The sequence below is a fragment of the Pithys albifrons genome, chromosome 9 (assembly GCF_047495875.1).
Source record: "Pithys albifrons albifrons isolate INPA30051 chromosome 9, PitAlb_v1, whole genome shotgun sequence".
Taxonomy (NCBI): Eukaryota; Metazoa; Chordata; class Aves; order Passeriformes; family Thamnophilidae; genus Pithys; species Pithys albifrons.
The window spans coordinates 35,551,000-35,577,788 of NC_092466.1; the positions used below are offsets into that span (position 1 = coordinate 35,551,000).

The 26,789-nt window shown below is 46.7% G+C and overlaps 1 protein-coding gene across 1 annotated transcript; it reads right to left on the reverse strand.

Moving 5' to 3' along the window:
- Positions 1–6,580: 6,580 nt before the first annotated feature.
- On the reverse strand, positions 6,581–26,086 carry MINPP1 (multiple inositol-polyphosphate phosphatase 1). The gene is made up of 5 exons (XM_071563877.1): positions 25,499–26,086; positions 24,626–24,814; positions 24,166–24,263; positions 22,780–22,913; positions 6,581–10,354 (listed from the first exon to the last, which is right to left on the reverse strand). Exons 1-5 carry the CDS (start codon positions 26,052–26,054, stop codon positions 9,955–9,957), a joined length of 1,377 nt encoding a protein of 458 aa, XP_071419978.1. The 5' UTR covers positions 26,055–26,086; the 3' UTR covers positions 6,581–9,954.
- Positions 26,087–26,789: the final 703 nt, after the last annotated feature.

Here is a 26,789-nt window from a genome sequence, read left to right on the forward strand (position 1 = left end):
TTAAAGTGGATACAAACATCTCCTGCCCTCTGAGCGCTGCTCAACACAGGATCCCACAATGGGTCAGGCTGGAAGGGCCCACAGTGGGGCATCTGATCCCACTTCCCTGCTCCAGCAGGGCCATCCCAGAGCACAGGGTTGTGTCCACACATCTCTGGAATATCCCCAGTGAGGGAGACTCCACACCCTCTCTGGGCAATTGTTCCAGTGCTCGGTCACTGCTTAGGAAAGAAGTTCTTCCTCATGTTCAGGTATAACTTCTGAGCATCAGTTTCTGCCCACAGACGTGTAAACTAAGTTCTAATGGGGTCCTTGACTTTTCTAATTCACCTCCCCACTCCAATTTCTCTTTTATTCCTTTGCCTGTCTTTATAAACCTGCAGTGCCTTCAAGATTTCCCTGCCAGCCCCACAGAGGTCACAGCAATCCCAGCTCCTGTTCGCAGACAGACCTCACACTCTCCTTGCACAACACAGTTCCAAGACACCAAATACAGAAAATACATAAATATACTCCTATCAAGGCTTGGGTGACACTCTTCAAGGGAAGGAGCATTGACTTAAAAAATCTCTATCTTTGGAAGCAAAGCAAGAATTCTTATCATTTTGTGGTGTATCATATTGCAGTAAAGACATTAATTTATTTATTTATTGGATGTAATTATCTACTAGAGGGCTATTGCCTTTGCCCTGTGTGATTTCTTATCCCTATCACAGACCTTGACCCATCTCCCAACGTTGTTCCTTTTACAATCCTGGAATAAAGATCCAAGTAATTGAAATTTTCAGACTCATCCCTAGAGGTTGCTGTAATCTGGGAACTCTGCTTGGAAGCCACGTATGTCTTCTTAGAAGAACAGGTTGAGAGAAAAAAAAGTTATAAAACAGCCAGGCTGAGATATGTGCAGATAAAACTGCTGCCAGAGCAGTCATGATCAAAGGGGAATTAACAGAGGCTAAGGAAGAGCCAAGGAAAAATCCAGCCTCTTCAGGGCTGGGCAGTGTTGGAGCTGGAAAAGCACAGACAGGTAGCAAAGTTGGCTCCTATGACATTTTGAAGTTTAATTTCATCCTAATCCTTTTCCAAAGCACCCAGCTGTGTGTGACAGCAGCTCCCACCTGCCACTGCCTCCGTCTCCAGACTCCAGGCACTTGGGAACAGGAGCACTCCAGCACTGAGCACTTTTCCAGCCAGCACAGGGAACAACCCCACAGTCCCCACTTGTTTCCACCCCTGTGCAGGAACAGATTTAGGATCTGCAATACACCACTGGACTTCAGCACTTTTTCCTCCCTGCCATTTCCTAGCAGGATTTGTCACACAGATGAGTGTTCATACAGGAAACCACATGAAGGAAAACATTTCCAGGTTTGGTGAACTTTATCTCAAGTCTGCAATTTTTAGAATAATCTAGAGAAGCCCTTTTACCACTCTCCCATAAGAGTCATCCTTAATTACAGGTGATAAGCTGTGAAAATCAGGTTGTCATTTACTAGCTATGACACCTGTTGGGAGCTTTATCCCAAACTGATTTTCACAGAATCCCAGAATGGTTTGAACTGGAAGGGAACTTAAAGATCACCTCATTCCACCCCCTGCCATGGGCAGGGACACCTCCCACCAGCCCAGGTTGCTCCAAGCCCTGTCCAACCTGGTCTTGGACACTCCCAGGGATGGGGGCAGCCACAGCTTCTCTGGCGCAAAGCAGCCCATTAGCCATGATAGCTAAAAACTCCCTGAAAGCTCTCCACTGCCATACAGGATGGAAACAATTCCTCACTTCAGAAGAGCTGTCTCCAGGTCTCTGCTCTGCAGGCTGTCTGTGGGAGCTTTAAGAAGTAGGTCACATGATCCTCTGCTGTTCCTTGTGTTGCCTCATCCAGCTGGAAGCCTAAGGCTCAAAGCACCACCCCTAGATCAGGCTTTGACACCCAACTCCAGCCTTGTGCCAAAAACTGTTCGGAGCAGTAGAACCTTCTGGGGCAGAAAGAAAATTCAGAAAAAGAAAGGAAAGAACTGAAACTTACCAAGAACCTGTTTGATTTACCACTTCTTTTCTGCCTGACCAGGGACACAGGGCACATGGACACAGGACAGCCAGGCCATGGCACACTGGGAATGGCATTTGCTACTGATTCTCCATGAAAAGGTCGGAGATGGAGATGGGGCAGATTTGCTGCAGGGCAACCCTGGAGAATCCATCTCACCTCAAACCCAGAAGAAGAAAGGCAAAGAAGGAACCTTCTGATTATTCCCATGGATAATCAATCCCTGTACACCCAAACATCCAGGCTGGTGGGTCCTGGGCAGAGCCTGCACTCCCTGCACTCCCTACACAGGAAAGATGTGCCATTCTTTGCCACACCAAGGCAGATGAGGGCTGAAGAGCAGCCCTACAAATGCTGGGTAGAGTGAAATCAAATCTGAGGCCCAAAGGCTTTCCTGCAAAGCCAAGTCACAGCAGGACTTTGCATATGCTTCATGCTTGAGAGGGCTGGAAGAACAAGGCCCCAGGGCACCAGGCAGTGGATCATAAGAGCAGCAGACACGCAGGCAAAGAGAGAAATGCAGAGTGTAATTAATAACACCATGTTATAATGAAACAACTTTGTTCTTATGTAGATCAATGTGCAAGACATGACCTGTGACACCTAGGGAAAAGGTTCTGTATAAGATAGGAGCCAAACCACAAAACCTACACAGTGCGACAGAAAACAGCCCCTGGCCAACTAAACAAACACAAAACCCCCACTTGCATAATGATTAACCCTCCCAAGAGGGAAGGTGGGGAAATCTCCCTGCCAGCAGAGAGTCATTTGTTAGACCTCATCTGGAAGACCAAGTACAATTGTGGTCATTTCAGTTCAAAAGAACTGAAGTGAAACAAGAGCCAGTACACAGGAGAATGAAGTCAGGTGAGAAGGAGAGATGAAGAGGGACTGAGTTATCAGATCTGGCAAAGCAAAGACTGAAAGGAGAGGCAGATCCAGAAGGATCAGGCAGGTCAGTGACTCTATATCCAAACACAGAACTGGGAGACAAAGGCCAAATATAAACGTACAAGCTGAAAACCCAAAAGACGAAGGTTTTCAAATGTCTCTTTTGGCAGACACAGTAGGAACTAGAGATTTGGGGGTTGGGGTTTTAAATTGATAGGTGGACACAACCTGGCCGTGTGTGCTGGCAGCCCAGAAAGACAACTGTGTCCTGGGCTGATCAGGCACAATGGTGTGATCAGGGAGGATTAAGAGCCATCTCCCTGTGCTTTGGCCAGAACTATCTGATGGCTTGAAAATATTCCCTTTACTGCTCATCCCTTGTCTATTTATTCTAACAAACCAATTATTCATTTCAAAATAACATTATTAAAAAATACAGGATATCATAAATTTGTAAACACTGGAATAAAAAGCTGTTCCAATTTGTACAGGTGTTTTTACATAACCAAAATCCTCAGAGAGCAGTAAACAGCCTCTAATAGCAAAAAGGAGGAATACATTATACATGGAGGACAACACTATCTTTGGGATGCTATTTGGTGTGGGGGAGGTGTGAAATAAAAACCTAGAAAGCTTCACAAGAATTAGCATTTCACCCCTTTCCAAGTTGACAGCGACTCCTCACCTTGAATAATGTGTGCAAGTCTGGTCCAGGAAATGTATTTATAGGCATAGGGTAACACCAAGCCAAGGATCAAATTAGCAACGCTAACCATGAGAAGAACAGAATGATTTCAGCACAAAGAATAAACAAGCAAGATGAGCCCCTCCCATCTGGGGAAATGAAAACAAGTCACAAGTAGCACAGGTAGGATGCAAAGAGATCAAGTGTTAAACTCCTCTCTCAATAGAGGTGCTCCAAGGAATCAGATGAACTGCTGGTGTTCAGGAAAACACAACACTGAAACAAGATTGGTATCACACATACTGTTCCAGAACACATGCCAAGCTTTAGCTTTACCATTTGCATATGGTAATTAACTCTGTTAACTGAGTATGTCAGAAGCTATTACTGTTCTAAAATCACAGCTCCTAAAAACGTGGCTGAAATTCCAGTCTAGCAGGAGGCTCAGATGGAAGAAGCTGGACCTTCCCAAAGCTAGAACAGAGCTCCAGCATCCACCACATCCCCCTGCAAAGCAGATCAGAGAATCACAGACTGGTTTGGGTTGGAAGGAGTCTTAAAGATCATCCAGTTCCAGCCGAGGCATATCTTCCACCAGCCCAGGTTGCTCCAAGCCCTGTCCAACCTGGCCTTGGACATTCCCAGGGATGGGGCAGCCACAGCTTCTCTTCCCAACCTGTGCCAGGGCCTCCACATCCTCACAGAGAAGGATTTCTTCCCAATATTCCATCCTACCCTGCCCTCTGGCAGTAGGAAGCCATTGCCCCTGCCCTGTCCCTCCAGGCCCTTGGAAATTGACTCTGTCCATCTTTCCTGTTGGCCCCTCCAGGCACTGCAAGGCCACAGTTGGGTCCCCCCAAAGCTTCTCCTCTCCAGGTTGAACAATCCCAGCTCTCCCAGCCTTCCCTCCCAGCAGAGCTGCTCCAGCCTCTGCCCATCCTGGGGCCTCCTCTGGGCTCTCCAGCAGCTCCATGGCCTTGCTGTGCTGCCCCCAGGGCTGGAGCAGCTCTGCAGGTGGGGTCTCACCTGGGGAGGCAGAGGGGCACAGCTTGGGGTTAGGAAAGATCTAGGAGAGTTGTGGAGAAGAGAAATTCCTTAAGAGAATATATAAAACTAAACACAAATACACCTTCCCTGACTCAAAACCACCCTGTAGGCACAATAAGGTGTGTATGGGGAAATAGTTGCTCTATCCCTCCACATTTGCTCAGACACCACATCCTACCAAAAGCCAGAGGTCACCAGGCTAAAGGACCTTCAGCCTGATCCAACCTGGTTCCTGCCCAGGATCAGCTGGGCACCTTCCATTTCTGTAACAGATTCAGGATTCCTTATCACATCCAGTGAGCCATTTGAGAGCTACAGGTTACTGGTGTGGGGAAATCTGCAGTTTTTCTGACCCTTAAATAATAAGAAGTTCAGCTCCTTCCATACTAGTTCTTCAACAATAAGCCCTTCCCCAAAGACCAGGGATTTGTTTCTGGTAACTGAACACTGTGAGAGGTGTGCTCAAACCTTTCAACAGACTGCCAGAAAAACAATGCTCCCTTTAAACCCTTTCTCAAAAGAATTGTTAGAATAATAAATAAATTAATCTGCCACGGTAAGGTGGTTCAGGTGTCAGCCTTGATTTTACATAAAAATACCTCTTTAAGGTATTGAAATAAGTTGGTGGGGAAAATAGCTGTAAGTGTAATTATTCCTATAGAATCTTCATTTTCTACTTCTGGAAGCAAACAAGGGAAGGGAATAGTCACAAAGCCTTTACAAACATCTCTCTGTATCAGATCTGGAAGCAGAACCCAGCCTGGCATGTGTTCCACAGCCAACGAAAACCCTCTTCAAAAACATTATCAACCTCAGAAACAAAGCAATTTAGAAGTAGTTTTCTACTTACTGGACCACACATCCTGAGCAATCAGCCAGAAAAGCAGCACTCAGCAGCCGAGCTGGACACAAAGGAGTTGCTGAGTCTTCATGAAGATGAATTTGAAGGTGGCACCATGTCAAGGCCAAAACACACCCACGCACCCATCAGTCAGAGCAACACAAAAGACAGGCAGGACTTTTAAACCAAAGAAACCTTTCACACACAAAGCAAAGAGTGGCCTCACCATCACATGGGGACACAGGTGATGAAAGTGCAGGTGGCATCAAGACTGCAAATCCATAGGAGAAGGAAGGGTGGGAAGAAGGAACCTTCCCAGGAATCTGAATGTTCTGAGCATTCCCTGGCTCACAGGGCTTTGATGGGCACACCAAGGTCTTGGCATTTGAGTAGGATTCTTCTCCTCATGGTCCTACCTGACCACCCTGCAGAGGCTGTGGAGGACACAGGACCTTCACTCCAGTCCAGTAAGGTCAGGAGAAACAGTCTATAACTTAATAAAGCCCATGAAAGCAAGAATTTCACAATCTAAAGATAAACCATTAGTCCTGCCCCACCAGCAACTGCAAATAACACCTGCCAATACCAACTTCCTATTGAAAAGTTAGGCAACTAGCAAAATAATTATTTCATATATTACACACCAAGAAACAGAGCAGGGGAGATGGATGCAGGGATCGTGTTCTTCACCCTGAAGGTTCTACATGGGTTCTGATGTCTTAGTTTTTGAGGCATTTCACTCCTTTTCCTGTAACTATACAGTCTGGGGGGGTTTCCTTTGTTTTAAATGAAACAGCCTCAATTACTTTCTATTTCCAGCTGTCTTACAGACTAATACATCTTCACAGAAAATGTAGAAACAGATCTTGATCAAAGATTATGCTGTTCACTCACTGCACCCTTTTTGCATCTGTAAAAACCTTGGCAGGAAACTGTTGCCATTTTTCAAAGCAGGGCTCCTGGAAACAAGAGTAAATCTTTACTCCCCTCAAAAACCTAATCAATGCATTTTCTATGAACCACCAAGCCATTTGAAAACTTAAAATTATTTAGAGACACCAACACAAGTAATAGCAACCTACCAAATGTATTTTGAAGCAGAACAGAGCCATGATACTGAAGATTGTGTCATTATTGCTGGTCATCAAACAGAGATGAAAGAAGTGTGCAGTTTTATTTCACAGCACTACAAATCCACAGTAAGTTCCCAAAATTCATCCAGTTAGTGCCATATTATTACAAATTGGCATTGGCCAGCTCAGTGCTTAACCAGAACCACAGCAACACTTTCTAGGAGGGAAGAACCGATTTGGCAGAAAGGTTAGACATTCAACAAATTAAAATGCATTTCACACATATTTAAGGCCAGCAGCCAACAACATTGTTTTCTATCAGTGAAAGCTTCCAGTTTGAGAAAGGTTGCAAAGAGTCTTTGATAGATGAGCGAGATGAGGCAATCAGAGCCACAGGGAGGAGGAGAAAGTGTCGTTTTTCTTGCAGGTTGTGGGAATGTGCAATGTCAGGAGACGTGGCAGCCTGTTCAAACGCTGCTCACACTGAGCTACTGCTCAACTTGGTAGAAAGATTGTGATCCATTTCAGTATCTAAACAAATGTCTGTGTTTACCAGAGAAAAGGGTCAGAGTGAAGTCACCTCCCCAATGGTAAGAACGAGATTAAGAGCCCAGAGCATTTACATGTCCCAACACTTCCAGTGGTACGATGGTGCAAAGTTTCCAAACTGAGCCGCTACTTGTGCCAAAGGGGTGAGTCAGAGCATCCTCTAAGCACAGAGCAGACCCCAGGCAGCACCTTTCCCTTTCCAGGTAATTGCTGACAGCCACTGAAGATGGATTTGCTTCACTGGAGGTGTGATGGACCCGCATTCCAAGGTAAAACAGGGAACAGCCCCTGAGGAATCATCCTTTGCACAGAATTTAACCATATAATCGACTTGCTCATGCAGAAGGACATGAGACCTCACTGTAGAAGGCAGTTTTTGGTTCCTCCACCTCAACTGGCACACAATCAAACAGTCTGTCAAGTGCAATGTATTCCTCCCTCCACAAGGAAGAAGGATGTATCTTTTAACAAATATGATGCCTTAAACTCAGTCTTGCTGAACTGACAACAGAATCCTCCATTCATCTCCCATAGTCAGGCTTTCATCCCTTCTGTCCATGAATCATCACAGGGTGACTGACTCACAGGAAAAAATATTTGTTCAGAGGTGGATTTTCTCCCTCTCCTATCTGCGATTTCCAAACTTAACTGCCTTGAAACAAAGGTTTGCTTCTTTGTAGCTTGCCTCAAATGTTGCAACGATGTTTCTAAGTGGCAGCACTCACAGCGATTACCACCCGCTGACTTGGGCTCAAGGTAGGATCAAGTGAAAGAGGAGACATGCAAGGCTTACAGAGCAGTAGAGTCAGGTGCAGGGGTTGACAATTATCCTGACCTATATTCCTGTGTTCCTTGCAGCACTGAACTCCTCCCCAACCACTTCACCAGCTTCAGAAAGACCTGCAGAGCTAACACAGGCAAGTGTTTCACTGGGATGTTAATGCTGGAATACCCACCACAGTTAATCAGTGTCTTCAGTGATGGTGTCTGCAGCACCTGGAGCACGAATGGAAAAGGGCCCTGTATCCACAGGTAGGGAAAAGCCCTTAACTCAGAGAACAACAGTAAAAAACAGGTGTTCAATGGCTCCTTGACTCACAGGTGTGTAAATCTAAAGCGCTTTTCCACAAGCCATATTTAAAAAGTGACAGAAGCCTAAAACCTCAAGAAAGATTTTTAAAAAAATCACACACTAAGTTGAACTCCTCAACTTCAAGCCAGTTTGGCTTTCTTTTTGCTAGTTTTGCAGCAGTTCAGTTCCCAGTCGTGAAGGTGAGCCTACAAAAAGAACTTGGCCCATAGCAAAGGAGGGTATCAACATCTATAGTGCCCTGACGTGCTCTGGTAATCACATATTCCAACCTTTCACCTCCTTGCCAGGAAACACAGCAAAATACACCTCACTTTAGAGGGTGAGCTCTGGAACACTCACTGTGGGGTGAGAGTACACACTTCAAGAGTTACCTGCACCATAAACCCATACCCTCATTGGCTTCGGGGCAACTTGCTCACACAGCCTTTCCCTTCCAGGTGGTGAAGGAATTTTATCTGACTTCCTGCATTTCAGACATTTCTCGTCAGTTATCTTCAGTTTTCCTTTCTCAGCCACACTGCAGAGCTCCAAAGTACTTCCCAGCTTTCAGTAATGTAAGTGAAACCTACTTTAAGTGCAGTTACCTTAAAAGGTCACCAGACCTTCTATGCAATTCATCTCTTTAAAACCAGCTGCATTTCAAAACCAAGGTGGCACATCAAATATATAATGCCTATATAAGGAGCATCACATTTGATGCCTTAAAGCCAGCACAAGTCAAGTTTCACCCAGATACTTTTTACATTCCAAAACCTGCCTGGATTTACGGTTAGCAACAATCCCATTTCAAGCAGGAGGCTGGAAAAATCCAGATATCCCTTCCAGCCAGAGCTGCTAGGAAAACTGTCAGCACCTGGACAGAACCAAGACGTTCAGAGCCTAACCTGAATGTCCCAGGCCAAGCCTTCACCACCAGAAATGGAGGCCGTTAGGGAAAGGGCACCCCAGATTATTTAGAGAACCACTGCTGCATCTCCCAGAGTACCTTAAAGGAAGAGTGGCTACCTTCCACTCCCTCACTTCTTTCTGTCTATTTTTACTACTTCTTCTTACAGATAATTTACTTACCCTGGAGGCTAACTTGGTATGTGGGATGGGTCGGTGATGGCTTTAAGACTTCTACCTCCTTGGCCCTTTTCAGGCAGGGAACACAGGCAGGAACACTGCAACTCCTCCTGCTTTATAATGCCAAAAAAAGACATGGTGCTGTCCAGGCAGAAGTTGTGCAGCTGTGAAGGACTGTGCACCCTCTCCCTTCTAGAAGCTCAGGAAAAGGAACCAAAAAAGCTCACAGGTTTGAAGTATTTCATGCCTGGCACAGGAAAACAGCAGCAAGCAACAAAGGCAATGCAAAGCAACACTGAATCAGTCCAACCACCTTCAGCTCTGATAAAATGGAAGCTGCCCCAGCTCTTAAATCCATCTGTGGCACATTCATAAAAGGACTGACCAATGAACTTAGCTTATTTGTACATATAAAGACACAGGTACTTGTTTCTTGCATCACTTATTTGTTACAAATGCTCAGCAACTTCCCTGTTACAGCATTTGTTTTTGTAGTCCTGCTTATGCAACAGAGAACCAGCACACTGAGCTGAGACAACCCACCAAATAAGCAAGTTTAGAAAGTCAACACAGCAGCAGCAAATCATCCAAAGTGCTTCTTTACAAGGCCTGTCGATCCGAACAGAGATCATGACACAGAACGCCCACTCCGTGTCATTCCCTCACAGCTCATCCACAGCAGTGACATTCACTTTGGGCAATTCACACTCCTCCTTGAAGTGGCAGTTTTCCAGGATGTCCCTGTAGTAGTCCTTGAGGTCTGCATATGTGGAGATGGTTTCGTTGGAGTGGTGGAACACCATTGGTCTCTCGTTGAGCAGCATCTGCACCTGGTACTCCTCCCTGGAGGCGTTCACGTGGTCGCAGTGGTACAGCACCAGCACCAGGTTGGCTGCGTACGGCACGATGCGGCCGCTGCGGAACTTGCGGTGCTCCTGCCTGGCGAAATTGTTGGCCATGAGAGGCTCCTCATCTTTGAAGAAACCCATCAGGGCAAGCAGGGGCTGAAGTGTCTCTGCGTGCCCAACTTGGACAATCAGAGGTGAAGAAATGGGTTTTGAGCTACAAAAGGAACAAAGTGCAAGGGATGAGCAAGAGCCTGTGCTTTAAAACAAACATAACACATTGCACAGCTGCCAGCAACCAGGGCTCAGGTAAACCTCAGCCTTGTCTTAATCCTGATAAAAACCTGTTGGGCAATTTCAGTACACTACAGACTTTTCTAAAGGCAGCTTCCTAAATATTGTCCCAGTTTAAGGCATTCATTCTTACAGAAACTGTAAGTGCACCCAGAGTAAGTTCACAGGTGACACCAAGGTGGGTGGGAATGTTGATCTGCTGGAGAGCAGGAAGACTCTGCAGAGGGATCCGGACAGGCTGGATCTATGGCCTGAGGCCCAGTGGTGTGTCCTGCCTTGCAGCACAACAAGCCCCTGCAGCTCCAGGCTGGGGTAGAAAGCTGGGAAAGGTCCTGGGGGTGCAGTGACAGCAGCTGGGAATGAGCCCTGGTGAGCCCAGGTGGGCAAGGAGGAGAAGGGCAAGGAGGTGCCAGCCATGGGGTGTCACAGCCCCAGGGCAGTGGCTGTCCCTGCACTGGCCCTGCTGGGACACCCTAAGGGTTGTGCCAGTTCTGGGCACTCCTGGCAGGAGAGACACTGAGGGGCTGGAGCATGTGCAGGGCAGGGAATGGAGCTGGGAAGGGGCTGGAGCAGCAGGAGCAGCTAAGGGAGCTGGGGGCGGGGGGGCTCAGCCTGGAGAAAAGGAGGCTCAGGGGGCACCTTCTGGCCCTGCAATCCCTGCCAGGAGGGGGGAGCCGGGGCGGGTTGTCGGGCTCTGCTCCAGGGCACAGGGACAGGAGGAGAGGGCATGGCCTCAGGCTGGGCCAGGGCAGGGGGCACAGCAGCAGGAATTTCTGCCTGGAAAGGCTGGTCAGGCCTTGTCAGGGGCTGCCCAGGGAGGTTTGGAGTCCCATCCCTGGAGGTGTCTAAGGAACAACTGGACATGGCACTCAGTGCTCTGGGCTGGGGGACAAAGTGGGCATTGGGCACAGGACTTGATCTTGGAGGTTTTTTCCAGCCTAAATGATTCTGTGATTCCAAACTGTAATACAAGTAGTTAGACTAAAGCTAGAGCCTGATATGGTTAACAAAAGTAAGAAATAGATTAATGGTGTGCATCTATATACTCAGCACATCTCTGACTCCCTGTGTGAACCCAGTCCCTTGTGCTCTTCCCAGGTATGGGATGGTCCAGTGACCAGGCTACAGTGAAGAGTGAGTTTGGATTAAATGTAAGATCTTTAAATAGCACTGACTCCTCCCACCAGGCATCAGAGAAGGGCAGCAAATCACCAAGCCAGGTGCAAGGCTTTGTTAACATACAGAGACAAGCCCTTCTCTGATGTGAGAGAGCCCTCTTCAAATCATCAGCAGCATTTCCCAAATTCAGTCTGAAGACAGTGCTCCAGTCATTGGTGGAGAACAGTTGTCCCTCCCCAGTTTATTAGTCCAAATCATAAGCAGAAATACTGCTATTCCTTAATCTGGAGGATAACAGCTAGTCAAGAAGGGATGATACTCCCTTGCACACAGGCCAGTCAATTAAGCCCCTGATTCATACCAAGAATGATGCCTAAAACGAGGAGAGTTTGTGCAACAAAAGGTTACAAACTGCTCCACCAAAGTGAAGGTAAGAGCTGGCTTGCTGTGCCAGGAAGCACCAGCCAACAGGAAAATCTGACCCTTGCTCCAGAGTAGGCTGATGGTTTTTGGGGATCATTTCCAAGTGGCACACAGAGCCCAGGTCACTTGATCCAGCACATGTAAGTACACGTTAACTTTCAGGAGACACATCTTGACTGGCCTGAAAAGGAGGCACTTCCCTCTGCTCCAACCTAAATCAATGGAAGAATGGTTAACTGGGAGATCTGCCTGTGGACTGGAACTTTGATCAGAGAAGCAGGAATTCAGTGCTGCCACAGGATGGGTCCCACCAGCTCAGTACAGCCATGGGGTTTGTACAGTGTGACACACACACCCTGTACCGTGGTGCTCCAGGGCAGCCTGGGCCCTTCTCTCTCCACACCCCTGACCTGTGTGTATACTCAGGCACAGACTCTCCCCCAGGCAAGAGATCTCCCAAAAAAGAGATCCCAACACTGCCTCTGTTCCACCTTCAAAAGAAGCAGCATTTAAAACACAGAGGGGCTCTGTATGGAGGACATTGTATCTTTTTCCACCTGTGCCTTTGGTGCACCAAGAGTTGTACATTCACCACATCTTCTCTTCCAGCTTCTCCAAAATTAGTTCTCTCCTTGTTATTTACGACCCCTTCCCTCATTTTAAAATTGTAAAGCTTTTGGATCCTTCAATGCCTTTCTCTTCTCTTCCCTCTCCATTCTTTGTTCACCTCTCTCCCTCATTTGACTAATTCATGTATATCCTGCCCCTCCACACACACCTGCAGGGAAGTACTTTTAGGTTTTAGGACACATTCACATCCCTCCTGTCAGTCAACAAAACTCAGATGACTATGGAAGGAGACAGAAGGCTGCTCCTTTGATCTCATGCAATTCCCAGCTCAGAGGTTTCCTGGGTCTTCTTCCATGTAACAAATCCTTCCTTTGCCAAATCTCTCCTTAAAGCCACACATGTTTCTGCCCACACAGCATCCTGTGGCAAGGAGGTGCACAGCTTTACACACAGCCTCTGCAAATATTAAAAAATAGGAGCCATGTCCCATTCAATCCTTTCTATTTACAGCTTTGAAGTAATATTCTTTCCAAGTTGAGAATTCCTACCTTAGTCCTTCCAAAGTTTTCCCAAACAACCCTGATCCCTTTAGATCAGAGCATTAGAATGCACAATATTCAAGACAGTGAAGTACATCATAAATCCATGAGCTCTCTCTTTGCTTAATTCCTGACATCTAACATGGAATCATGGAATGGTTTGGGTTGGAAGGGGCCTTAAAGACCATCTTGTTCCAAGCCCCTGTCATGGGTAGAGACACCTTTCAGAGACGTGGTTGCTCAAAGCCCTATTAGCTTACAGAAGTTTGAGATATTTCCAGGCAACCACAACAGCCTCAAAACTCAACTCCTGAGCAGTACCTTAACCCAGATTTTACCTGACAGGGGATAAGATAATTTTTCCTGTATGGATTGACAGCTCTGCAGTTTTCCAGCCCAGCTGGTCTCCCCAGGTCCTTTTACAATCCTTTTGGTAGAAGCAATTAATCTTATTTACCTTAAATAAAACTGCTGCATTTGCAGTGCCACTGAACTTCTCACCTCTTTTTTTCCTGGGTCATTTACAACATGCAGATCCATCTCTGCTAGGAAAAATCAATCAGCTGTCCCTGCCCTCCACTTCTTGTAACTTTGTTCATTTTTACCCACGTAAGGACCTTTTCCCTTTAACCCCACCTGCCTGACTTCTTTAGATAAGGAAACCTGCTGAAAGATGTTTGGAAGTCATGACTGTGGCTCACAGTTTTATACTTGCTGATCCTTCCCAAGAGCTCCAAGAGCCACATTTTCCTTTCAAAGAGCTGTACTGACACTACCCACATTCATCAAGGTGCTCAGCAATACTAGTTTGGGGCTTTATTTCCACAAGACTGGCCTGTAATTCTGATCCTCTCCTGGAGCTGCTTTTAAAATCTTTCCTTCACTTAATTCTTTGTATTTAAATCATCACACCTGCCAGCCCCCAGAAGCTTCTTGGCTGCTATTTCAGCTATTTCCTTCACGTTCTTTTAGCACTCTTGGGGGAGTATCACCCAACTTTAGCAAACTGGCACATTTTCATGTCATCCCAGCTGCATGGTGGTCTGTGTTTTATGCTTTACTCAGCAAGGAAGCCAGTGATGCAAATATGCTGCTGAAGCCTCCAAAGGAGCATTACACAGGCATTATTCACTCTACAGGGAGTGGATTTCACATCCCACCCCTCCAAAAAATGTTTCACAAATGCTGAGACAAAAAAAAAAAATTAATGCTGGCTTTAAGCAAGGTTTGGCTCTACTTTCCAGCAGGAATGTTGAAATGGAAGTAAATCACCAAAAAGATGGTGAACATCTTTGTTAAAAAAAGAGCAAGACGTGTGTTTCCAAAGCAGGAAATAAATTACACACAAAGGGAAGGTTTTAAGACAAGCAAAGAAAAGCTCCTGAAGACAAAAGAAGGATTAAACAAGGTGCTGATTTCTCACTATAACTGGAGTTTTCACTCCACCTGCTCCAGTCTCATGGAATGCTCATGCTGACATGCCAAACTGCCCTGGGAGGCCAAACAAACCTCTCCCACTCACAGCTATCCCAGTGGATTATTTTAATGAGGATTAAAACTGTTTCCTGATACGACACAATCCTGAGCTTTCAACAGCCTCTCACACAGCGTGCTTGGTGTCTCAGCAGCACCAGGTAGCTCATTTTCCAGACCCCTCAAGCAATCCCTGTTCAGTCTCCAGGGTCATGACTCCAGTTCAGACGTGGCTTCATATCATCTAATGATGACAATAAAAATGGCCCTCAAGGTTAAAACATCAGTAGTTTTAATTACAGGGAAAATGATGACAGATTGGCTCTTCAGAGCAGGCACACAGGCAAAGGTTACCACTGCCCTGCATTTCTGATAAAGGCAGGACAAGCAACAGAACACTGATAAACTGAAAACAGTAGCACAAGCTAATAAAATATTAAATGTTAGGCCTGATGTTTCCACACTCCATCTGCTTAACAATCAACTAATGACTCAGCATCGTGTTGGAAGCATCAAAGTTCTCAACAGTTGCTACTGGTATTTCAGTTCACTATTTCCTCCCTTTCACTTAGGAGGAGTGAATTGGGAAGCCCCACTGAATAAAATCTCATTTCCACCTCTGAAGGCAGATGAAGAGACTGTGCATAAAACTCTGCCCTGAAATACAAAGAGCCTGTGTGAAAGTGATTGCTGGTGATTGGTTCTGTATTCATTTCACAAGGCATTTCCCAATGAGCAGCAGTGGCTGTCAGCAGGCAGAACACAGCAGGGTCCTTGGAGAGATGGGGCAGCTCCAGCTACTGAACCACCCACACTGGGGCTTTATATGTTTGGTTTTTTTAACCTTCTCAGTAAATCTGACCACAGCTGAACATGAAGGTGCTGAACAATTCATCAGCACACCCCCAGAAGCCAAGTCTCACCACAGGGAAAAATAAGGCATTGTGGAGAAGCACCAACATGGGGTTTATCATCCAGGCCAATTCTAGATCACCTAAATCTCAGCAGATTCAGATTTAACCCCAAATATTCTGCACCAGCTCACCCATCCTCAACAGCAGATCATTGCTGCCCTTCCCAGGACTACTGACAGGGCTTTGGATACAGAACAAGTGAACTTTCTTTAAACCAAAGTATGTCCTAAGCACTGGTCTGACTCTCAGTTAGAGATAACCCAAAGCCCAGGAAACAGTGGGAGAAGAAGAAACATTTCCTCCAGCAAAAGCTGAAACCCCATGTAAAAATCCCTGCAGCTTCAAAAAAGGTAAGTTTTAATGCTTGTTTAACAAGTAAGCTTAGACCATATTTTGTTGGTTTTGTCCCTAATAAAAAAGCCAGGACAAAGGGCTCCAAAACCTGCTTTCAGCTATAGATGAATTCTTAATCCTTCCCACCTCCAATGGTTATTTACTTCTGGGAAAAACAGCTGAAGGCACCTTAAACCTACAAGGAAAGAATGCAGTGGCAGGGCACTGAGAGGGCAGCACAAATACTTAAAGAGTGGGTGCTCAGAGCATTATCACCAGTGGGAAGAAATAAAAAAAATCCAAATTAAGGAAAAAAAAATCTGTCAAATAGTATTAAGTCCTCATATGTCAAAACTTCCACCTTGGATAACAGAAGCCAGCTGTGCTTGTTCATTTCCAGAATCAGCACCAACACAACAAAATGCCACTACAAACACTGAGAAGGTAAAAATTCTCTTCTTTTCCAACAAGGACACACATGAGCTCACTCATGACAAAGGCAAACTTGAAAAGCTGAAGAGACAAAATAAAATGCATTAAAAACCCCAATTAAAAGGCAACAGTTAATCACTGAGAGTTAATTAGGCTTTCCTGCATTTCAGTTCAGAGCTTCTGCACTTCCAAAGCTCTTTTTTGGATGATCCCACCTCTCTGTTCTGTCACACCTCGCAGATGAAACACGTTAGTGCACCAGCACCAGGCTGATGATGAATGTTGATTCATTAGAAGGAGCCAAAACCAAAGCAAGAGGGTCATGCCATTGGTCAGACCCTTCCTGCCCAAGGTGAACATTGCTTAGATCAGCTCACTGGTGGGTTAGTTGCCAAAGTACTGTTTTGTTTGGGGTTTTAATTGCTTACATAAATAGTAGGACTCTACAGAAATTGCTGAGCTATTTTTGAGCAACCCTGAGATAATTAATGTGAGATTAAGTATGTCCTGGGGAACCTTCAAGGCACAAGAAACTTTCTAGGTCTAGGCATAGAGATGAACAGCCACATTCCCAGGGGAGATCCCCTGGGCTGCCCAGCTCCAGGGAAAGTCAGCAAACACACACACACACTCCAGAAACACAGGCACAGGGATGCTGCTGAACATGCCACAGGGGTCTGTGGAGAATCCTGGCCTTCCCCACAAGCACCCTTTAAATCATGCCACAAGTGCCATATTTGGAGCTACCAAAGCTAATCATACACTGTGAAATAAAGCTGCTGATTGAGACACTGACAGTTTAGTAGTGAAAGTCATCCCATTTCTCTGATTTTCTGGAAGAGAATTTAAAACCTGCCCATTTTTCCAGGTGTACTGTGTGGTCTGCTGCCCTGCAAAGCTGGCACGTTGTCCTGAGAATACATGACCACCCTGTGACAGGGATCAGTTCACTCATCACACACACAATACCTGTTCTCCTCTCTGAATAAATAAATCGAGGTCAAGCAATTTTTATTTTTTCTAAGTGATACATCACCATGTAATTGGCAGAAGAGGTGACAAGCAGGTAGTCCAGAAGCTTCCATCACAAGCTCTGCCAGCACCCCAAAGAGCCAGGGGATACAGTGGGGACACCCCTGAAGTGGCCCCAAAGCCACATGGAGTCACCCCCACCTCCATGCCCACTGAGAGAGGGAAGCCCTTGGAAAGACAGTGATACCAGCTCTGACCTGGCTCTGCAAGAGCCACTTCACACCTTGAATTAAGTTCATGCAGCCCTGGCTACAAACTGCACTGCACTGCAAATACTCTGTTACATGTCTGTATGTCCCAGTCCTGGTTGCCCTTTGGAGTTGCTCTTGCACTGGGTGGGTGACCAAAGGCTGATTTACAACTCCCACCAAGTCTTGCAGGGCATCCTGAACCTGCTGATGCTCCCAGAGCCACAGCCCTGCACTGTGCAGATGTGGCACCCCAGCTGCAACAAAGGGGCTGTAGTAAAAGAAATGACCCAAGAATTTGAATCTGAGCAAAGGGGTTTTGTAAATCCAATTATTTCATTTCTACTGTGCACGTAGAAGCTTTTTGCTCTGTTCCCCTTGTACATGCCATAAAAAGAGTTATGAATAATTAGGTGGTTTTAGATCATACATTCTGTTCTTTTGTACTGAGTCACAGGTCTGGAAGGAGCAGGGAGGGCACAGCAGTCAATGACCACTGCAAGGTTACCAATTGGGTCGGGAAGTGACCTGCAAAAAGGAAAGCAAATCACATGGAACAATAAAAACTATTAATAAATTGCCAAATGCATCTGTTTAACTTACAGCTTAGCCTGGTATAACTCACAAAGATCACCTTCACTGAATCTTGAACTACATTCAAGTAAGTTTTTGTTTGTTTTATTTTTTAACACCTTGAACTTGCTTTCTTTCAGAGGAAACCACCAAATACTTTGCAGTGTACGTGTGCTCCTGGTTGCTCTTTCCCACACATACTATAAATACTGAGAAGGCTGCCCAAAACAAGCCTTCCAATTTCCACAGCCTTGTGGCAATCCATTCAGGCAATACAAGTGAAAACTGGCATTTCAAATTCCCTGTCACAAACAAGAGAGGCAAACTTGTTGAATATTTGAAGCTAAAAGGAAACAAAAAAGTATAAAACAGTTTTAATGAAGAGCTGATAGGCTTAGAGTGTGCCACAACCAATTTACAAATCCACCCCTGCCCAAGTGTGTACCTGCAAAGGTTTTTAAAGTCAGAGTAGCAGATTCATAGTACATTAACTACTCAAATACACAGATTTCTCACCAACACACACTGCTGGCACAATACTCTTCACTAAACAGCTGGGGAAAACAACAGTGAAGAAGAATTCCCAGTTAGCTTTTTTGTAACACTTGCATGGCCTGACTATGCCACCCCTGGCAGGAAGACCTAGAAAAACCATAATTCTTGTGCCTTCACAGAAATAAAGTGCTTTATGGACTAAGACAACTGCCCAAGACTGCCATTTCAGTACAGCAAGTCACATGGTTTCATCTTATAAGCAATTCTTGTGATACATTATTTTTTTTGTATTCAAGAAAATTGGTATGGGAGAGAGTCCTGCTTCCCAACCTCTCCCTAAAAACGGGATCATGACACTGCCCCATAGACTGGTAAGAAAGTCTGGAGGAACGTGGTCCTGAATGGTCCACTGAGACCATGGTAAGATCTCAAAGAATATTCTCTCTACTGAAGAGTTAACCTTTATTAGACATTTTTGCTTCATGGCTCCTGAGAGTGCAGAAGAATAGAGCCCATGCACTGGGCCAACAGCAGATGGTCATTAACACAACTACTGATAAATTCAACATCAGACTCAAGTTCCTGAATAGATATTCCAACACCTTTCCACGGGCTGTCTGGATGGAAAAAGTTAACAAAAGCAATCAGAGTGAAAATCCCATTTTAAAGCCTTCAACATCATCTTCCTGTACAGCAAGACCTACACAGAAGAGAGTTTTGGTAGTTTAAACCCAAGAATTATCATGGAATTCACTTGATGAAATATCCTAAAAATGTATGAAACTTTTGCACTCTAAATCAAAGGTGGGACTAATTAGCAATAGGTATTTTTTCACCACCTTCATAATTTTCTTAAGGATACACTAATCATCAGGAGGTGTTTTCCCCAGTAGAAATAAAAGCAGGCTTTGATAAGGCAACTATGTTTGCTGAGCAGGTTGCAAGATCAAGAATCTTCATGGAAGATTTACAATAAAAGCAAGGTTTCTCTTTTTAATTCTGCTGTAACTGTCAGTGAAAAGAGGACAAAGCTATTGAATACATAAATAATTCTACAAAAATACAGCATTGCCAACACTGTTCTCCTCTGCCAAGCCTGGAGCAGAACAGATAATCCAGATCCCTCAGCTTCTTGGTGGAATAGAAATGCTTCTCTTTCTACTGAATAGTCCAGTCTAAGCTTTCAAGAAAGGAGATCTTGGAGCAAAGATTATGCTCTGGAAGTAAATTTCTTGTTATTAAATTTTTAGAGCAAACAGCCAGATACAAATCAATACTAAACTTTGTTAAATCAGAACAACATTCCACTAAAAAACATTTCGTCGTCACAAAAGTTCATTTTCTGAGTAAGGAGCTGCTGCAAAAATATTTAACCTGTTGCCTTAAAGTTGAACATCACCATAATGAGAAAGAAGAGACACTCGTACACAGCCAAACATTTTCTGTTGTTATTAATTGTATGGTTTGCTTCCATTCGTACTCTCACATTGCCACAGGACCTGGGCTAAGTCTCTCTCCGCAGATGAAAAAGGCTTAGCTGCATCTCTGCTCCTTTGATCCCAAGGCAGATAAGCTGTTCCAACACATCTGCACCCTCAGCAGGGTTACCCAATCCAGGCTATTCCCGTGTCTCCGGTGCTCTCCGACTGCCACCTTCCGTTGTGGGACAGTAACGCGCTCCTGCCGCGCTCAGCCTCACACCCAGGCAGGTTCCGCCTCCTGCTGCTCGTCCTCCAGCCCGCGCACCCAGCTGGGCACGGGGCAAGATTTCGGGTCCTGACCCTTCACACTCACTGCCTGCTTCCCTCTGGGGGGGCAAAACACCACGGGAGCCCCTGGGATTGCAACTGAACTTCCACAGCCAAGGCTGAAAGACAGGAAAGTTCTAACTTCATCCCTTGGACACCTCAGATAGCTGCTCTTCCCATCTCCTAATTGAGCAATTCCTGAGCCAGTACTCAATAAATCAGAAGTATAGATAGAGATTTTTAAACTATAGCGCTTTATGTGTGTTTTAATTAATATTATTTAACTTACAGGGATGTCTTATACACAGCTGAGACACACAGCTGTGACAGCACATGCAATGTAAAGACTAAAAGGCTGTTACTGTTCAGAGCAAATTACACTGAAAGGAAACAAAATTAATCACCCCTATTAAAAGAGTCAATGTGGATGTGGCATTTGGGGTCCTGGCTCAGTGGTGAACATGGAATGGTTACACTCACTGACCTTAAGGGCCTTTTTAACCTTAACAAGTCTATGATTCAGGGGTTTGGGGTTTTTTCAGATTTCAGGAGGGCAGAGCCATCCAAGGACCTGCCTTCTCTGTTTATCTGTTAACCTGCACTTCTTCTGATCATCTCTGAGACAGTCAGAGCCTTGACAGGGGCAACCATCTGTTCCCAGCAGGCTGCCAATGACCCCTGTACCAATAGATTTTCCCTTCAGCTCTCTCGAGGCTGAAGAAAGGATACAGAAGTTTAAATAAACAGTGGTGTAGCACAATCCCTGCTTTAACTCCACCACTACCAAAAGGAGAGGTTTCACCTTCTCCCACACCAGCCTGCCACTTCCAGACACCACAGCGATCATCTGACAGCACAGTTTCTTAAGCCAGCTTGGCTGTAGAGGGGCCCAGTGCTTACATATCAAAGCTGCACTTGCTGGTGGCAAGTTAAAGTTACTTATAAATTGATTTCTAGATAGTATTTAATAGCACAATATTCATACAATCTTACAGTCATATCCTTGATACTGTGTACTTTTTAAAATATTTTCATAGTAATCTGCTAAGGTATTAATTAATGTGACTGATGACTGAACTGTGAATTTATAATTGTTCAGTTTGCATGAGGAACATGCACACAGGTTGTAAATTACAATTTAAAACAGCTCACACTCTCTCTCCAAAAAAAGAAATGTTAGCAGTACATGAAAGCAAATGCATATAATTCTGTGACACAAACACCCCAACCTGGAACCAAAGCCTTTGTTTTCTGCACACTGAGACATATCTCAATTTTGTCCCTGTTTTACTTCTCCTTGTCAAAATAATTCACACAAGACAAGAGCAACACCAAACAGCTCCCAGACCCCAACTGCTACAGGCCCTTAGGGGCAAACAGCACAGGCATCTCCCCTCTCATTCCTGAGGAAGCACAGGGATGGTTCTATCCATAAATCTACAAAGGCACTTTGAGGACTGCACAACACAGTGCTCAGAGTGCCACTGTAAGTGACTGTTGTCAAATCCAGGAATTTGTCCCAAGACAAACGATTTTATCAGGGCTCCATCCTTTGAAGGGACCTGTTATTTTACCTTCAAGTTTACCAACAGTTACTTCTATGGCCTAGTATCTTCCTACAGCAACAGTGTTGCTCCCAAATGATGGCTTTGCTGTGAAAGAAAGCGAAACTAAATATCCTTTAACAGAAACTAAATATCCTAGACAAAGGTCTCAGACTCATGGGCTGAACTCCTGACTTTGGGTTCATGTAACAAATCAAGACATTTACAACAATTTCAGGAGAAATGTCTTTTCCCTGTTCTTAAAGGGCACTGAGTACATCTCCTGAAGTCTGCTCTTCCCTAGTTCCAACAAAGCAGATTTGTTACAACAAGGCTGGTTTGCAGTTACCTCTCCAGGCTCTTGGATCCTGCAACAGCCTGTTCTGGTCCACAAACACTGTTGGGATTGATCTGCAGTAATTATTTTCTGCAATTACATTTCAACACTCTTGATGTGAACAGAAGGCTTCAGTAACACAAGGGACTCAAGTCAAACACATGCAGAAAGACAAACTGCCATGGTGATGTGCTTAAGTAACCAGGTAACAGAAAGTGCCACGGGGATGCTTCCAACCCACAGTCTGCCATTTTTGCCATGGATGATTTTTAACAGGGACATTTTAAACAAAAAAAGCTCATTGTTTTAACTCAATGGTCTCTTTTCAAACTGCAGGAAGAGAACACCACTATCAGACAGCAGCTGGCTGTCCCCTGAAGGCCCCTGTGCAAGTTAAAAGATGGAATTACATTAGCTGGGCACAAGAGCATCAGTGGAAGAAGAAAATACACTCTATAAAGTAATACTGATTCATTAAAAATTGCATTCTCTCCATTAAAGTTCTCCTAGCTCAAACTCTCCTAATATTGTCACATTTGGAAGTAAATTACTGAACTTCTGCTCACGTGAAATCCAGCTCAGGACTGACCACTGAAAATTCACACCCAAAGCACTGATTTTGATTTACCTTTTGCTCTCTTCCACTGCTTTGTCCAAATGCTGGAAGATATCCTGGAATAAAATGCAGCTGGAGCGACTATTGATGTCATAGCCATATCCTCTCTTCCAGTATTGCTTCAGGTCATTCAGGTATTCCAGCACCTAAAGCAGTGCAATAATAAAAACCTGTGAGCTCTAAGGGACAACAACCCCCTCCCAGCCTGAAGCAATGATGGAGCCACACACTGAATGAAGTGGACAAACCTGACACAGAAATCAACCCCAAGCACTCAGGCTCCAGTTGAAACCACTTCAGCATAAAACCAGACACAGCAGATCAGAGCAAGGAGCCACCACATTCAGCATCTGACCACACTCTGAGTCATGTCAGGTGCTGCACATCACAAGACAAACACTATCCACTGCTTTTTTAGTATTGCTGATCTTGCCTTTAGCTCACCATCCTTCACATGGAAGCCATTCCACACCTTTAACTCAGCTTGTCTGGTTTTACATTCTAGACATGTGCACACATCTCAAACAGACAGAACTGTGCCTGGGGTTTATGCAAGAGCACACAGTGCTCTCCTTGTTCTCTGTTCCTTTTCTTAGAATTCCTGCCATCAAAGCTGTTTCCCACCTCAGAACTGAATTATTTATAAATACATTTAACAGGGCAGGTCTTGGCAGAAGCCCATGGTGATCCTGATCCTAATCCATTGCCTACCCTTTAGCCAACCACCTACCTATGCAGAGGTCTCTCCTCTTTCCTAGGGGTGCAAATTTCCTTAACAGCCTTGGGGGAGCCTTACAGACATCAAAGAATACATCAAACACTTTTTGAAAGAGGAAGAACAAATATTTGTCTCATTTATCTGGGTTCTACTGGATTTTATTAACAGGTATTTGGTTTAGAGATCTGATAGTCCCCAAAAACACATACAAAGAGTGTTGAAGGCCCTAGAAAGCCTCATTTGATGTTCTCTGGAATCAATTTTATCATATGATTCTATTATATGAAAGCTGCCCAGAGCATTTCTGATGTTACAGAAATAAAAGTATTATATGAATTAAGCACAACAGCAAAAGACAATTTATACCAGGAAAAACTGAGGACAAGCTTAAGTCTGAATCAAGAAGGATATTTCAGTCTTGCTGCTTGATTAATCCAGAGCTCTTTGCAGAGCAAAGTGTTTTGTTAAGAATAAGAGGCATAAAGTTACAACTTCTGACTGTGAAAAGACTTAAATCTGAACAGTACGGCATCTTTCGAAGGCTTCTCAAATATCTCTCCCTTTTAGCACATTATAGAATGGTTGGGGTTGGAAGAGACCTTAAAGATCATCTAATTCCACTACCCTGCCATGCACAGGGAAACCTTTCACTAAAGCAGGTTGCTTGGAGTCCTACATACCTTGGCATCTTCTTCACTGAAGAGAGAACACCACGGGGAGGTCACATTTTTTATAGCCAACTCATAGGAGCAGGTAAGAAAAGCCACTTGAACAAGATCTGCAATAAATCCATCAAATAAGCAAAAGATAAACCACTGCCACACAACTAGCAACTTTCTCTCAACTTGCCCACTCCAGAAAGTGGAATTAAAAGAATAACATCAAATCCCAACAAACACAGGTAAGGTTGAATTAATCTTCAGGAAAGATGTTTTCAAACATCTTTTTCTTCTGACCAGTAACTAACAATCATTCGTTACTGCAACACCAACATACACTTATAGCCTCATGCATTTAATTAGAGACTGTGCCTCCAATTTACAGCACACTCTAAATTACCTACTCTGCATAACTACAAGTCTTGGAAGTTGCTCTCGGCCATACTCGGAGCCAAAGCCACCTGTAACAGGAATTCCTTACCTGCATTTAGCTCCTTCACTGGCAAACACAAGGCACTTGCAACCTTCTCCAAGACCTTCTTCATCTCCGGCCCCTCTTTGAAGGCGCTCACCTGGCACATGGCGGCGTCGTTTTCTTCCACCAAGGCTACAAACTTGGCACAGTGGTCAAAAAAACGCATCAAGGAATCATTGACTTCAACCTCCACCTCTGAAAGAAAACGTGGCCATCAGGAGAAGCACTGCCATGCCCAGGGGCACCAGCACTCTCTCATGGACAGTCCACCCATCGTTGCAGTGTCTGGGCACGGGGGATGTGGCACTGGTCTTGTGGCTCCTTAAGCCACAGGGCAGCAAGAAGGGCACGAGGCTCCTCCAGCCCCCTCAGGAGAACTGGGAATGCTGCAAGGAGGGTTTAGTAGCCTCCCAGGGGGACATAGAGCTCCCTCGGGGTGGGCACTAGCCTCTCCTGGAGTCCTCAGCCTCCCTCCTCAGGGAGGGCATGGGACACCCACATCCCCTTCTGGAGCGACTGGAATCTCTCAGGGAAGGCCAGGAACTTCCCCTGTCCCACGAGGAAGACACGGGAATCCCTCAGTCTGGCCACGGATTTCCCTCAGCCCCTCAGAAAGGGAGGGAGAGCACAGGAGTCCTCCAGCCCCTTTGGGAGAGCTGGAAATCCCTCGGGAAGGGTACGAGACTCCCCCAGCCCCTTTGGGGAAGCTGGAAATGCCTCAGTTAGAGCACGGATCCCCCTCAGCTGAGTGGGAGCGCTGAGAGTTTCTTCAGGGAGGACATGGGACCCCCCCATCCCTCCGGGAGGGAGGGCAGGGGAGCCCCTCAGCGAGGGCGCCGAGGCTCTCCCAGGGAAGGCGGGCGGGTGCCCCGGACTCACCGTCTCCGCCGAGGCTGAGGTCCGGCCCGAGCCCGCGGCGGAAGGCGGCTCCGCTCTGCAGGCAGCGGTGCTTGGAGCTGCTGGCCAGCGCCAGGCGGCGGCGGGCGGCGAAGAGCGCGGGGAAGCGGGCGGCCAGGCGGCGGGCCAGCAGCTCCATGTCGCGCCGGCCCTGCGGCGCCAGCCGCCCGTCCAGGCTCTCCTCGTACCACATGGGCCAGGCGGCCAGCGCGGCGGCGGCGGGGCAGGCAGCGGGCTCGGCGGGCCGCCGGAGCAGCCGGGCGTGCAGCTCGCCCAGCCGCCGCACCTGCCCGGCCGTGGGGTAGCGGGTGCCGTGCCGGAGCACGGCGCGGAGCTGCAGCGGAGCGCAGCTGGGGGGTGGCGCCGCGCCCACGCCCGGACCCAGCGACAGCGGGTCGCGAACCAGGTGCGGGTTCACCTCCTCGTAGCGGGACTTGGTGCCGAAGTAGCCGCTCAGCCCCGCGCCCGCCGGCGGCACGGCGAGGGCCGGGAGGAGCAGCAGCAGCAGGAGGGATGCGGCTGTACCGCGCGGCGCCATGGCGGGGACTGCCCGGCTGCCGCAGGAAGAGGCGGAGCAGAAGCGCCTTCCCAGGGCTACACCCGCCCCTTCACACACCCGCCCCTTCACACACCCGCCCCTTCACACACCCGCCCCTTCACACACCCGCCCCTTCACACACCCGCCCCTTCACACACCCGCCCCTTCACACACCCGCCCCTTCACACACCCGCCCCTTCACACACCCGCCCCTTCACACACCCGCCCCTTCACACACCCGCCCCAGGGACCAGCCCGGCCCAGCCCACCTCGGCACACCCGTACCCAGCGGGAGGAACAGCCTCCTCATGGCTTCATCCGTCTCGGTCCGGGGGTCTTGTATGCAAAGCAGAGCGGAGCCACTCCCTCAGGGCTCCACCCGCTTCCTCAGGGCTTCACCCACCCCACGAGCCGCCCCTCAGCCCGGGAGTCCCGGACGGAGCTGTCCCCTCACGGCTTTCCACCCTCAGCCCGGGGGTCCCGGACAGAGCCGTCCCCTCAGCCCGGGGGTCCCAGACAGAGCCGTCCCCTCAGCCCGGGGGTCCCGGACAGAGCCGTCCCCTCAGCCCGGGGGTCCCAGACAGAGCCGTCCCCTCAGCCCGGGGGTCCCGGACAGAGCCGTCCCCTCAGCCCGGGGATCTCGGACAGAGCCGTCCCCTCAGCCCGGGTGTCTCGGACAGAGCCCTCCCCTCAGCCCGGGGGTACCGGACAGAGCCGTCCCCTCAGCCCGGGGGT